This window comes from Sebastes fasciatus, chromosome 7 (genome assembly GCF_043250625.1).
Source record: "Sebastes fasciatus isolate fSebFas1 chromosome 7, fSebFas1.pri, whole genome shotgun sequence".
Lineage (NCBI taxonomy): Eukaryota > Metazoa > Chordata > Actinopteri > Perciformes > Sebastidae > Sebastes > Sebastes fasciatus.
In genome coordinates this window covers 920265-935434 of record NC_133801.1, presented here as the reverse complement: position 1 = coordinate 935434, position 15170 = coordinate 920265, and the positions used below count along the sequence as shown (strand labels likewise).

General features: G+C 26.7%; 2 protein-coding genes across 3 annotated transcripts in view; both read left to right on the top strand.

Moving 5' to 3' along the window:
• The window catches only part of atg16l2 (ATG16 autophagy related 16-like 2 (S. cerevisiae)), a 106998-nt gene that overhangs the window by 11035 nt on the left and 80793 nt on the right, over positions 1-15170 (top strand). The gene's annotated exons all lie outside the window — the stretch shown is intronic.
• Positions 718-7925, top strand: LOC141771023 (putative Kunitz-type serine protease inhibitor). The gene is made up of 6 exons (XM_074640883.1): positions 718-881; positions 1250-1312; positions 1411-1578; positions 1705-1749; positions 5990-6098; positions 6325-7925. Exons 1-6 carry the CDS (start codon positions 866-868, stop codon positions 6413-6415), a joined length of 492 nt encoding a protein of 163 aa, XP_074496984.1. The 5' UTR covers positions 718-865; the 3' UTR covers positions 6416-7925.

Genomic DNA, 15170 nt, shown 5'->3' with positions numbered 1-15170 from the left:
CCCCACCTCCCTCCTCTCCTTCCTCCCCTCCTTCCTCCTCTCCTCCCTACTCCCTCCTCCATCCTCCTCTCCTCCCTCCCCTCCTCCCTCCTCTCACATGAACAACCTGTTGAACTGGTATAGTTCTCTGTTGTCACGGCAGCAGCAGCTCTAGAACCCACCCAGATGAACCTGTTTACTGGACTCAGCGTCACTACAGACACACTCTGACCTGATTTAGCAGAGCTGGGACAAAATGTACATCTTAGTAGTTCTGACCCAAATGTTTCCAAGCTTCCACCGTTGCCATGGTGATCCACCCCCAATGCTTTTATTTAATTATAATGTATAAATCCCAAAGTAGCCCATGAAATAAGGAATAATCCTGTTTTTAGTTCTAATGAACACAAAACAAGATTTAAAGTCCTTCCAGAGCGGTTTCAGTAATATACACAGTATACTGTAAGTAGAAGTACACGTAGAAAGTCTTCTCTTCCAACACAAATATAATGTTGTTACTGGAGTGTGATCTAACTGGAGTAATATCTTAATATCTTAGTTATGATCTCTTCTAAATGTCCTTTAAAGGGGACAGGTGAGCTCACCTTCAGGTGTTCTGTGTCTGTCTGTGACAGATAACCAGAACTATAGAAATAAAACTATCAAAATCTTATTATATATTACCTGACTGGAGATAAAAAGGTAAATGTGACTTCGTCTGTGTGTTGTTGTCCAATCAGAGCGCTGTGGGGCGGAGCCTCAGGCGGGTCCCTGCAGAGCAGCGTTTCAGCGCTGGTACTACGACAGTAAGACAGGAAGCTGTGAGACGTTCATCTTTGGAGGCTGCAGAGCAAACAAGAACAACTACCTCAGCAAGGAGAGCTGCATGACTACCTGTACAGGTGAGGAACACACCTGTCTGTACCTGTACAGGTCAGTATCACACCTGTCTGTACCTGTACAGGTGAGTAACACACCTGTCTATACCTGTGCAGGTCAGTATCAAACCTGTCTGTACCTGTACAGGTCAGTGTTACACCTGTCTGTACCTGTAGAGGTGACAAACACACCTGTCTGTACCTGTGCAGGTCAGTATTACACCTGTCTGTACCTGTGCAGGTCAGTATTACACCTGTCTGTACCTGTACAGGTGAGTAACACACCTGTCTGTACCTGTGCAGGTGAGTATTACACCTGTCTGTACCTGTGCAGGTGAGTAACACACTTGTCTGTAGCTGTCTGTCAGTGATATGAGTCTCTCCTCCTGCAGTCTCAGTCCTTCCGTCCTCCCAGAAGATCTCTGCTGGTGATGATGTTTCTACAGGATATAAAGGTAGAAGATAATAATAATGAATTATTAATAACTCATCAGCGTTCAGCAGAGGGACGTGTCCGTCAGTCAGTACATTAATGAATGGTGTCTGTCTGTAGATAACTGTATGGTGACCTCTGACCCCGGTCCCTGCCGCGCCGCCTTCCCCATGTTCTACTATGACCTGAACACCGCCACCTGTAAATCATTCCTGTACGGCGGTTGTCGTGGAAACCAGAACCGCTACGGCACCGTGGACGAGTGTATGAGCCGCTGCAGCCCAGACGGTGAAGACACTCGTCTCTCTTTGGACACGTTAATGTCTTTTATTGTGTAACCTGTACACTGATAACTGTAAGTATATAATACTGTTAGTTTATAATACTGTGTATTCTACCGTGTTCTCCCTCCAGGGGCCTTCGACACTCGTGGAAAAGCTCGTGACCGCTGGACTCCAGGTCAGTTTCTTCTTTGTTTCTTGATCGACACGATACCCGTGTATAATGATACCCGTGTAAAATGATACCCGTGTATAATGATACCCGTGTATAATGATACCCGTGTATAACAATACCCGTGTATAATGATACCTGTGTATAGTGATACTGTGTATAGCGATACCCGTGTATAGTGATACCCGTGTATAGTGATACAGTGTATAACGATACCCGTGTATAATGATACCCGTGTATAAAGACACCAGTGTATAATGATACCCGTGTATAACGATACCCGTGTATAACGATACCCGTGTATAAAGACACCAGTGTATAATGATACCCGTGTATAACGATACCCGTGTATAAAGACACCAGTGTATAATGATACCCGTGTATAATGATACCCGTGTATAAAGACACCAGTGTATATTAGATACCCGTGTATAAAGACACCAGTGTATAATGATACCCGTGTATAATGATACCCATGTATAATGATACCCGTGTAAAAAGACACCAGTGTATATTAGATACCCGTGTATAAAGACACCAGTGTATAATGATACCCGTGTATGAAGACACCAGTGAATAATGATACCCGTTTATAATGATATCCGTGTATAACGATACCCGTGTATAGACACCCGTGTATAACGATACCCGTGTATAACGATACCAGTGTATAACGATACCCGTGTATAACGATACCAGTGTATAATGATACCCGTGTATAAAGACACCAGTGTATAATGATATCCGTGTATAACGATACCCGTGTATAACGATACCAGTGTATAATGATACCCGTGTATAACGATACCAGTGTATAATGATACCCGTGTATAACGATACCCGTGTATAAAGACACCAGTGTATAATGATACCCGTGTATAACGATACCCGTGTATAAAGACACCCGTGTCTAACGATACCCGTGTATAACGATACCCGTGTATAACGATACCAGTGTATAACGATACCCGTGTATAACGATACCAGTGTATAACGATACCCGTCTCTAACGATACCAGTGTATAACGATACCCGTGTATAAAGACACCAGTGTATATTAGATACCCGTGTATAAAGACACCAGTGTATAATGATACCCGTGTATAAAGACACCAGTGTATAATGATACCCGTGTATAAAGACACCAGTGTATAATGATACCCGTGTATAAAGACACCAGTGTATAAAGACACCAGTGTATAATGATACCCGTGTATAACGATACCCGTGTATAACGATACCCGTGTATAACGATACCCGTGTATAACGATACCAGTGTATAATGATACCCGTGTATAACGATACCCTTGTATAAAGACACCAGTGTATAATGATACCCGTGTATAACGATACCCGTGTATAACGATACCAGTGTATAATGATACCCGTGTATAACGATACCCGTGTATAACGATACCCGTGTATAACGATACCAGTGTATAATGATACCCGTGTATAACGATACCCTTGTATAAAGACACCAGTGTATAATGATACCCGTGTATAACGATACCCGTGTATAACGATACCAGTGTATAATGATACCCGTGTATAACGATACCCGTGTATAAAGACACCAGTGTATAATGATACCCGTGTATAACGATACCCGTGTATAACGATACCCGTGTATAAAGACACCAGTGTATAATGATACCCGTGTATAACGATACCCGTGTATAAAGACACCAGTGTATATTAGATACCCGTGTATAAAGACACCAGTGTATAAAGACACCAGTGTATAATGATACCCATGTATAATGATACCCGTGTAAAAAGACACCAGTGTATAATGATATCCGTGTATAAAGACACCAGTGAATAATGATACCCGTGTATAAAGACACCAGTGTATAACGATACCCGTCTCTAACGATACCCGTGTATAAAGACACTAGTGTATATTAGATACCCGTGTATAAAGACACCAGTGTATAATGATACCCGTGTATAATGATACCCGTGTATAAAGACACCAGTGTATATTAGATACCCGTGTATAAAGACACCAGTGTATAATGATACCCGTGTATAATGATACCCATGTATAATGATACCCGTGTAAAAAGACACCAGTGTATATTAGATACCCGTGTATAAAGACACCAGTGTATAATGATACCCGTGTATGAAGACACCAGTGCATAATGATATCCATGTATAAAGACACCAGTGAATAATGATACCCGTGTATAAAGACACCAGTGAATAATGATACCCGTTTATAATGATATCCGTGTATAACGATACCCGTGTATAGACACCCGTGTATAACGATACCCGTGTATAACGATACCAGTGTATAACGATACCCGTGTATAACGATACCAGTGTATAATGATACCCGTGTATAAAGACACCAGTGTATAATGATATCCGTGTATAACGATACCCGTGTATAACGATACCAGTGTATAATGATACCCGTGTATAACGATACCAGTGTATAATGATACCCGTGTATAACGATACCCGTGTATAAAGACACCAGTGTATAATGATACCCGTGTATAACGATACCCGTGTATAAAGACACCCGTGTCTAACGATACCCGTGTATAACGATACCCGTGTATAACGATACCAGTGTATAACGATACCCGTGTATAACGATACCAGTGTATAACGATACCCGTCTCTAACGATACCAGTGTATAACGATACCCGTGTATAAAGACACCAGTGTATATTAGATACCCGTGTATAAAGACACCAGTGTATAATGATACCCGTGTATAAAGACACCAGTGTATAATGATACCCGTGTATAAAGACACCAGTGTATAATGATACCCGTGTATAAAGACACCAGTGTATAAAGACACCAGTGTATAATGATACCCGTGTATAACGATACCCGTGTATAACGATACCCGTGTATAACGATACCCGTGTATAACGATACCCGTGTATAACGATACCAGTGTATAATGATACCCGTGTATAACGATACCCTTGTATAAAGACACCAGTGTATAATGATACCCGTGTATAACGATACCCGTGTATAACGATACCAGTGTATAACGATACCCGTGTATAAAGACACCAGTGTATATTAGATACCCGTGTATAAAGACACCAGTGTATAATGATACCCGTGTATAAAGACACCAGTGTATAATGATACCCGTGTATAAAGACACCAGTGTATAATGATACCCGTGTATAAAGACACCAGTGTATAAAGACACCAGTGTATAATGATACCCGTGTATAACGATACCCGTGTATAACGATACCCGTGTATAACGATACCCGTGTATAACGATACCCGTGTATAACGATACCAGTGTATAATGATACCCGTGTATAACGATACCCTTGTATAAAGACACCAGTGTATAATGATACCCGTGTATAACGATACCCGTGTATAACGATACCAGTGTATAATGATACCCGTGTATAACGATACCCGTGTATAAAGACACCAGTGTATAATGATACCCGTGTATAACGATACCCGTGTATAACGATACCCGTGTATAAAGACACCAGTGTATAATGATACCCGTGTATAACGATACCCGTGTATAAAGACACCAGTGTATATTAGATACCCGTGTATAAAGACACCAGTGTATAAAGACACCAGTGTATAATGATACCCATGTATAATGATACCCGTGTAAAAAGACACCAGTGAATAATGATACCCGTGTATAAAGACACCAGTGTATAACGATACCCGTCTCTAACGATACCCGTGTATAAAGACACTAGTGTATATTAGATACCCGTGTATAAAGACACCAGTGTATAATGATACCCGTGTATAAAGACACCAGTGAATAATGATACCCGTGTATAAAGACACCAGTGAATAATGATACCCGTTTATAATGATATCCGTGTATAACGATACCCGTGTATAAAGACACCCGTGTATAACGATACCCGTGCATAACGATACCCGCGCATAACGACACCCGTGCATAACGACACCCGTGCCTAACGACACCCGTGCATAACGACACCCGTGCATAACGACACCCGTGCATAACGACACCCGTGCATAACGACACCCGTGTCTAACGATACCCGTGTATAACGACACCAGTGTATAACGATATCTGTATCTAACGACACCCGTGTCTAACGACACCCGTGTATAACGACACCAGTGTATAACGATACCAGTGTATAACGATACCAGTGTATAACGATACCCGTGTATAACGACACCAGTGTATATTAGATATTAGATTCTAACACGATCTCCATCGTTCCTCTCTTCCAGCCATCTTCCTCTTCGTCACTCTGGCAGCCATCTCTGCGCTGCTGCTGGCGGCGCTCGTCGTTGTCACAGTGAGACATCACAGTCTGAGCCGCCGTCCGTCCTCCATCAGGTAACCTTTAACCTCCATCAACAGGTTCTATATAGAAGACAAGAGTTTGGTGTCGGAAGCGTCCTTGTTTCTGTTGTAGTAGTACAAGTACAAGTACAAGTATGTTGGAGCAGGCTCTGGTGGAATGCAGGTAAACAGTCCGCGTGGAGAGCGAGGGAGGCGGAACGCATTGGCTGAAATGGCTAAATGCGACTGATGTAATGATGATGTTTGTGTCTTCCTGCAGTGATAAGGAGGAGCTGCTTCCAGATCCAGATGAGCAGTCCTCTGTGGAGTCTCTGACCATCCCACAGAGCCCCAAACCGGGCCAGGCCTGAGGAGAGGCTCCGGGTCCGGGGCCGGGGCCCGCCGAGGGTCCGTACCAGAGCCTGCTCCCTCACATTACCCTGTAACAGAACGGGTTCTGGTCTGATCTTAAACCTGCTCTAATCTGGATTCTTGTCTTTAAATGTTCCTTCTGTAGCTCAGCCGGCTGCTGCTTCAGTGATGCTTCAGTGATGCTTCAGTGATGCTTCAGTGATGATTCAGTGATGATTCAGTGATGCTTCAGTGATGATTCAGTGATGATTCAGTGATGCTTCAGTGATGATTCAGTGATGATTCAGTGATGCTTCAGTGATGATTCAGTGATGCTTCAGTGATGATTCAGTGATGCTTCAGTGATGCTTCAGTGATGCTTCAGTGATGATTCAGTGATGCTTCAGTGATGATTCAGTGATGCTTCAGTGATGCTTCAGTGATGCTTCAGTGATGATTCAGTGATGATTCAGTGATGCTTCAGTGATGATTCAGTGATGCTTCAGTGATGCTTCAGTGATGATTCAGTGATGATTCAGTGATGACTCAGTGATGCTTCAGTGATGATTCAGTGATGATTCAGTGATGATTCAGTGATGATTCAGTGATGCTTCAGTGATGCTTCAGTGATGATTCAGTGATGACTCAGTGATGCTTCAGTGATGAGTTATGAACAGAAATTATCAGTTAAATGACTTTAAATCGTCATTTGAAGTCATTTATTAAGTAAAACTTCTAATTATTTGAGTGTCCAGTTTCTTTAAATCACTATAAACGGGATCACGTAGTGTTTTCTCTACTTTGATCAAATCATCTCTCTCAATCAGATCTCCGGTGGTTTGACATCACTCGTTATATGAAATCTATAATCAACGGTGTGTTTTTAATGAGCTGAAGCTGCTGGAAGGCAACATATTCAAATCATATTCAAATCAGGGAGTGTCAAATTAAAACCAAATCATTTAAAGGACGTCACAGCTTCAATATTCACTGGAGCCTACGTTTCCCACAATGCAACATGATAGTGTCTTTCATTGGAGCCTCATCAGCTCCCCCTGCAGGCGGAGAACCGACCGACCTCCTAACCCTTCTATTGATCCATTAGTAATGTATTGATTATTAAAGGGGAGTCACTGATAATCCAGCCAACTGTTTTTATTATTCTTTATTATTATGATTTGAATATGTTACCATTCAGAGTCCTGTTACACAAAGATATGACTCTCCTCTCCAGCCTGTTATTGTTTTACTGTTAAAATACAATAGATCAATCTTTAGTAAGGACCCTTTAGTCGAGTTCAATCTGTTCAATCTGTTTAATCTGTTTAATCTGGTCTGTGATTCATGAAGGATTTAATGAGATGTAACGATGATGATAATGTTAATATTAATGTTAGGGGTTATGGTTATCATCTGTGATTTAATGAGATGTAATAATGATGTTCATGTTTCTGTGTGTTATTCTCTGAGGGCACTTTAACCTGTTAACTTTGTACTCAACTGTCTCAATAAAACTTTATTAACACCTCACTTCCTGGTTTAATGTTCATATTTACATTCACACTGACAGCAGGAAGTCATCCAGCAGACAGGAAGTACACCTGCAGCTCTATATGTGTTCATATTAGTTATGTAGAATATTAAATCATATTTGACTTTATTGATATCCAGGGAGGAATATGTACATTCATGTATCATCATCACATCATCATCATCATCATCAGCCTGACTCGGACTCGGACTCGGACTCGGACCACTGAGGCTCCTGAGATTCTGCAGCTGATTAAAGGACGTCAGCTGAAACGACATTATGACGTCATGATTTGCTCATATTTCAAGTGTCCTAAAACATCATGATAATTATTAATAATAACCTTATCATTACATTTTCTAACATTTTGTAATAACCACTGCAATGTGTAATTATTACTTATTATTTATACTTTAATATATTACTTATTATTTATACTTTAATGTATTATTTATTATTTATACTTTAATTTATTACTTATTTATATTTTAATTTATTACTTATTATTTATACTTTAATATATTACTTATTATTTATACTTTAATTTATTACTTATTATTTATACTTTAATGTATTACTTATTTATACTTTAATTTATTACTTATTTATATTTTAATTTATTACTTATTATTTATACTTTAATGTATTACTTATTATTTATACTTTAATGTATTACTTATTATTTATACTTTAATGTATTACTTATTATTTATACTTTAATTTATTACTTATTATTTATACTTTAATTTATTACTTATTATTTATATTTTAATTTATTACTTATTATTTATACTTTAATATATTACTTATTATTTATACTTTAATTTATTACTTATTATTTATATTTTAATTTATTACTTATTATTTATACTTTAATGTATTACTTATTATTTATATTTTAATTTATTACTTATTATTTATATTTTAATTTATTACTTATTATTTATACTTTAATATATTACTTATTATTTATACTTTAATGTATTACTTATTTATATTTTAATTTATTACTTATTATTTATACTTTAATATATTACTTATTATTTATACTTTAATGTATTACTTATTATTTATACTTTAATTTATTACTTATTATTTATACTTTAATTTATTACTTATTTATATTTTAATTTATTACTTATTATTTATACTTTAATGTATTACTTATTATTTATACTTTAATGTATTACTTATTATTTATACTTTAATGTATTACTTATTATTTATACTTTAATTTATTACTTATTTATATTTTAATTTATTACTTATTATTTATACTTTAATGTATTACTTATTATTTATACTTTAATGTATTACTTATTATTTATACTTTAATTTATTACTTATTTATATTTTAATTTATTACTTATTATTTATACTTTAATTTATTACTTATTATTTATACTTTAATGTATTACTTATTATTTATACTTTAATTTATTACTTATTATTTATATTTTAATTTATTACTTATTATTTATACTTTAATATATTACTTATTATTTATACTTTAATGTATTACTTATTATTTATACTTTAATGTATTACTTATTATTTATACTTTAATTTATTACTTATTTATATTTTAATTTATTACTTATTATTTATACTTTAATTTATTACTTATTTATATTTTAATTTATTACTTATTATTTATACTTTAATTTATTACTTATTATTTATACTTTAATGTATTACTTATTATTTATACTTTAATGTATTACTTATTATTTATACTTTAATGTATTACTTATTATTTATACTTTAATTTATTACTTATTATTTATACTTTAATTTATTACTTATTATTTATATTTTAATTTATTACTTATTATTTATACTTTAATATATTACTTATTATTTATACTTTAATTTATTACTTATTATTTATATTTTAATTTATTACTTATTATTTATACTTTAATTTATTACTTATTATTTATATTTTAATTTATTACTTATTATTTATACTTTAATGTATTACTTATTATTTATACTTTAATTTATTACTTATTATTTATACTTTAATTTATTACTTATTTATATTTTAATTTATTACTTATTATTTATACTTTAATGTATTACTTATTATTTATACTTTAATGTATTACTTATTATTTATACTTTAATGTATTACTTATTATTTATACTTTAATTTATTACTTATTATTTATACTTTAATGTATTACTTATTATTTATACTTTAATGTATTACTTATTATTTATACTTTAATGTATTACTTATTATTTATACTTTAATTTATTACTTATTATTTATATTTTAATTTATTACTTATTATTTATACTTTAATATATTACTTATTATTTATACTTTAATTTATTACTTATTATTTATATTTTAATTTATTACTTATTATTTATACTTTAATATATTACTTATTATTTATACTTTAATGTATTACTTATTATTTATACTTTAATGTATTACTTATTATTTATACTTTAATGTATTACTTATTATTTATACTTTAATGTATTACTTATTATTTATACTTTAATGTATTACTTATTATTTATACTTTAATTTATTACTTATTTATATTTTAATTTATTACTTATTATTTATACTTTAATTTATTACTTATTATTTATACTTTAATGTATTACTTATTATTTATACTTTAATTTATTACTTATTATTTATATTTTAATTTATTACTTATTATTTATACTTTAATATATTACTTATTATTTATACTTTAATGTATTACTTATTATTTATACTTTAATGTATTACTTATTATTTATACTTTAATTTATTACTTATTTATATTTTAATTTATTACTTATTATTTATACTTTAATTTATTACTTATTATTTATACTTTAATGTATTACTTATTATTTATACTTTAATGTATTACTTATTATTTATACTTTAATGTATTACTTATTATTTATACTTTAATTTATTACTTATTATTTATACTTTAATTTATTACTTATTATTTATATTTTAATTTATTACTTATTATTTATACTTTAATATATTACTTATTATTTATACTTTAATTTATTACTTATTATTTATATTTTAATTTATTACTTATTATTTATACTTTAATTTATTACTTATTATTTATATTTTAATTTATTACTTATTATTTATACTTTAATGTATTACTTATTATTTATACTTTAATTTATTACTTATTATTTATACTTTAATTTATTACTTATTTATATTTTAATTTATTACTTATTATTTATACTTTAATGTATTACTTATTATTTATACTTTAATGTATTACTTATTATTTATACTTTAATGTATTACTTATTATTTATACTTTAATTTATTACTTATTTATATTTTAATTTATTACTTATTATTTATACTTTAATGTATTACTTATTATTTATACTTTAATGTATTACTTATTATTTATACTTTAATGTATTACTTATTATTTATACTTTAATTTATTACTTATTTATATTTTAATTTATTACTTATTATTTATACTTTAATTTATTACTTATTATTTATACTTTAATGTATTACTTATTATTTATACTTTAATTTATTACTTATTATTTATACTTTAATTTATTACTTATTATTTATATTTTAATTTATTACTTATTATTTATACTTTAATATATTACTTATTATTTATACTTTAATTTATTACTTATTATTTATATTTTAATTTATTACTTATTATTTATACTTTAATATATTACTTATTATTTATACTTTAATGTATTACTTATTATTTATACTTTAATGTATTACTTATTATTTATACTTTAATTTATTACTTATTTATATTTTAATTTATTACTTATTATTTATACTTTAATATATTACTTATTATTTATACTTTAATGTATTACTTATTATTTATACTTTAATGTATTACTTATTATTTATACTTTAATTTATTACTTATTTATATTTTAATTTATTACTTATTATTTATACTTTAATTTATTACTTATTTATATTTTAATTTATTACTTATTATTTATACTTTAATTTATTACTTATTATTTATACTTTAATTTATTACTTATTTATATTTTAATTTATTACTTATTATTTATACTTTAATGTATTACTTATTATTTATACTTTAATTCATTACTTATTATTTATACTTTAATTTATTACTTATTTATATTTTAATTTATTACTTATTATTTATACTTTAATGTATTACTTATTATTTATACTTTAATTTATTACTTATTATTTATACTTTAATGTATTACTTATTATTTATACTTTAATGTATTACTTATTATTTATACTTTAATTTATTACTTATTATTTATACTTTAATGTATTACTTATTATTTATACTTTAATGTATTACTTATTATTTATACTTTAATTTATTACTTATTTATAGTTTAATTTATTACTTATTATTTATACTTTAATTTATTACTTATTTATATTTTAATTTATTACTTATTATTTATACTTTAATGTATTACTTATTATTTATACTTGAATTTATTACTTATTATTTATACTTTAATTTATTACTTATTATTTATACTTTAATGTATTACTTATTATTTATACTTTAATTTATTACTTATTATTTATACTTTAATGTATTACTTATTATTTATACTTTAATTTATTACTTATTATTTATACTTTAATGTATTACTTATTATTTATACTTTAATGTATTACTTATTATTTATACTTTAATTTATTACTTATTTATATTTTAATTTATTACTTATTATTTATACTTTAATGTATTACTTATTATTTATACTTTAATGTATTACTTATTATTTATACTTTAATGTATTACTTATTATTTATACTTTAATGTATTACTTATTATTTATACTTTAATTTATTACTTATTATTTATACTTTAATTTATTACTTATTATTTATACTTTAATGTATTACTTATTATTTATACTTTAATTTATTACTTATTATTTATACTTTAATTTATTACTTATTATTTATACTTTAATGTATTACTTATTATTTATACTTTAATGTATTACTTATTATTTATACTTTAATGTATTACTTATTATTTATACTTTAATTTATTACTTATTTATATTTTAATTTATTACTTATTATTTATACTTTAATATATTACTTATTATTTATACTTTAATGTATTACTTATTATTTATACTTTAATGTATTACTTATTATTTATACTTTAATTTATTACTTATTTATATTTTAATTTATTACTTATTATTTATACTTTAATTTATTACTTATTTATATTTTAATTTATTACTTATTATTTATACTTTAATTTATTACTTATTATTTATACTTTAATTTATTACTTATTTATATTTTAATTTATTACTTATTATTTATACTTTAATGTATTACTTATTATTTATACTTTAATTCATTACTTATTATTTATACTTTAATTTATTACTTATTTATATTTTAATTTATTACTTATTATTTATACTTTAATGTATTACTTATTATTTATACTTTAATTTATTACTTATTATTTATACTTTAATGTATTACTTATTATTTATACTTTAATGTATTACTTATTATTTATACTTTAATTTATTACTTATTATTTATACTTTAATGTATTACTTATTATTTATACTTTAATGTATTACTTATTATTTATACTTTAATTTATTACTTATTTATAGTTTAATTTATTACTTATTATTTATACTTTAATTTATTACTTATTTATATTTTAATTTATTACTTATTATTTATACTTTAATGTATTACTTATTATTTATACTTGAATTTATTACTTATTATTTATACTTTAATTTATTACTTATTATTTATACTTTAATGTATTACTTATTATTTATACTTTAATTTATTACTTATTATTTATACTTTAATGTATTACTTATTATTTATACTTTAATTTATTACTTATTATTTATACTTTAATGTATTACTTATTATTTATACTTTAATGTATTACTTATTATTTATACTTTAATTTATTACTTATTTATATTTTAATTTATTACTTATTATTTATACTTTAATGTATTACTTATTATTTATACTTTAATGTATTACTTATTATTTATACTTTAATGTATTACTTATTATTTATACTTTAATGTATTACTTATTATTTATACTTTAATTTATTACTTATTATTTATACTTTAATTTATTACTTATTATTTATACTTTAATGTATTACTTATTATTTATACTTTAATTTATTACTTATTATTTATACTTTAATTTATTACTTATTATTTATACTTTAATGTATTACTTATTTATATTTTAATTTATTACTTATTATTTATACTTTAATATATTACTTATTATTTATACTTTAATGTATTACTTATTATTTATACTTTAATGTATTACTTATTATTTATACTTTAATTTATTACTTATTTATATTTTAATTTATTACTTATTATTTATACTTTAATGTATTACTTATTATTTATACTTTAATTTATTACTTATTATTTATACTTTAATTTATTACTTATTATTTATACTTTAATGTATTACTTATTATTTATACTTTAATTTATTACTTATTATTTATACTTTAATGTATTACTTATTATTTATACTTTAATTTATTACTTATTATTTATACTTTAATTTATTACTTATTATTTATACTTTAATGTATTACTTATTATTTATACTTTAATTTATTACTTATTATTTATACTTTAATGTATTACTTATTATTTATACTTTAATTTATTACTTATTATTTATACTTTAATTTATTACTTATTATTTATACTTTAATGTATTACTTATTATTTATACTTTAATTTATTACTTATTTATATTTGAATTTATTACTTATTATTTATACTTTAATTTATTACTTATTATTTATACTTTAATGTATTACTTATTATTTATACTTTAATGTATTACTTATTATTTATACTTTAATTTATTACTTATTTATATTTTAATTTATTACTTATTATTTATACTTTAATGTATTACTTATTATTTATACTTTAATGTATTACTTATTATTTATACTTTAATGTATTACTTATTATTTATACTTTAATTTATTACTTATTTATATTTTAATTTATTACTTATTATTTATACTTTAATTTATTACTTATTATTTATACTTTAATGTATTACTTATTATTTATACTTTAATGTATTACTTATTATTTATACTTTAATTTATTACTTATTTATATTTTAATTTATTACTTATTATTTATACTTTAATTTATTACTTATTATTTATACT

Excerpts from the sequence above, each read along its gene's own strand:
- LOC141771023 (XM_074640883.1), top strand. Across the intron at positions 1,313-1,410 it reads TGTTTCTACAGGATATAAAG|ATAACTGTATGGTGACCTCT; the intron begins GTAGAAGATAAT and ends GTCTGTCTGTAG. Across the intron at positions 1,750-5,989 it reads TCGTGACCGCTGGACTCCAG|CCATCTTCCTCTTCGTCACT; the intron begins GTCAGTTTCTTC and ends CCTCTCTTCCAG.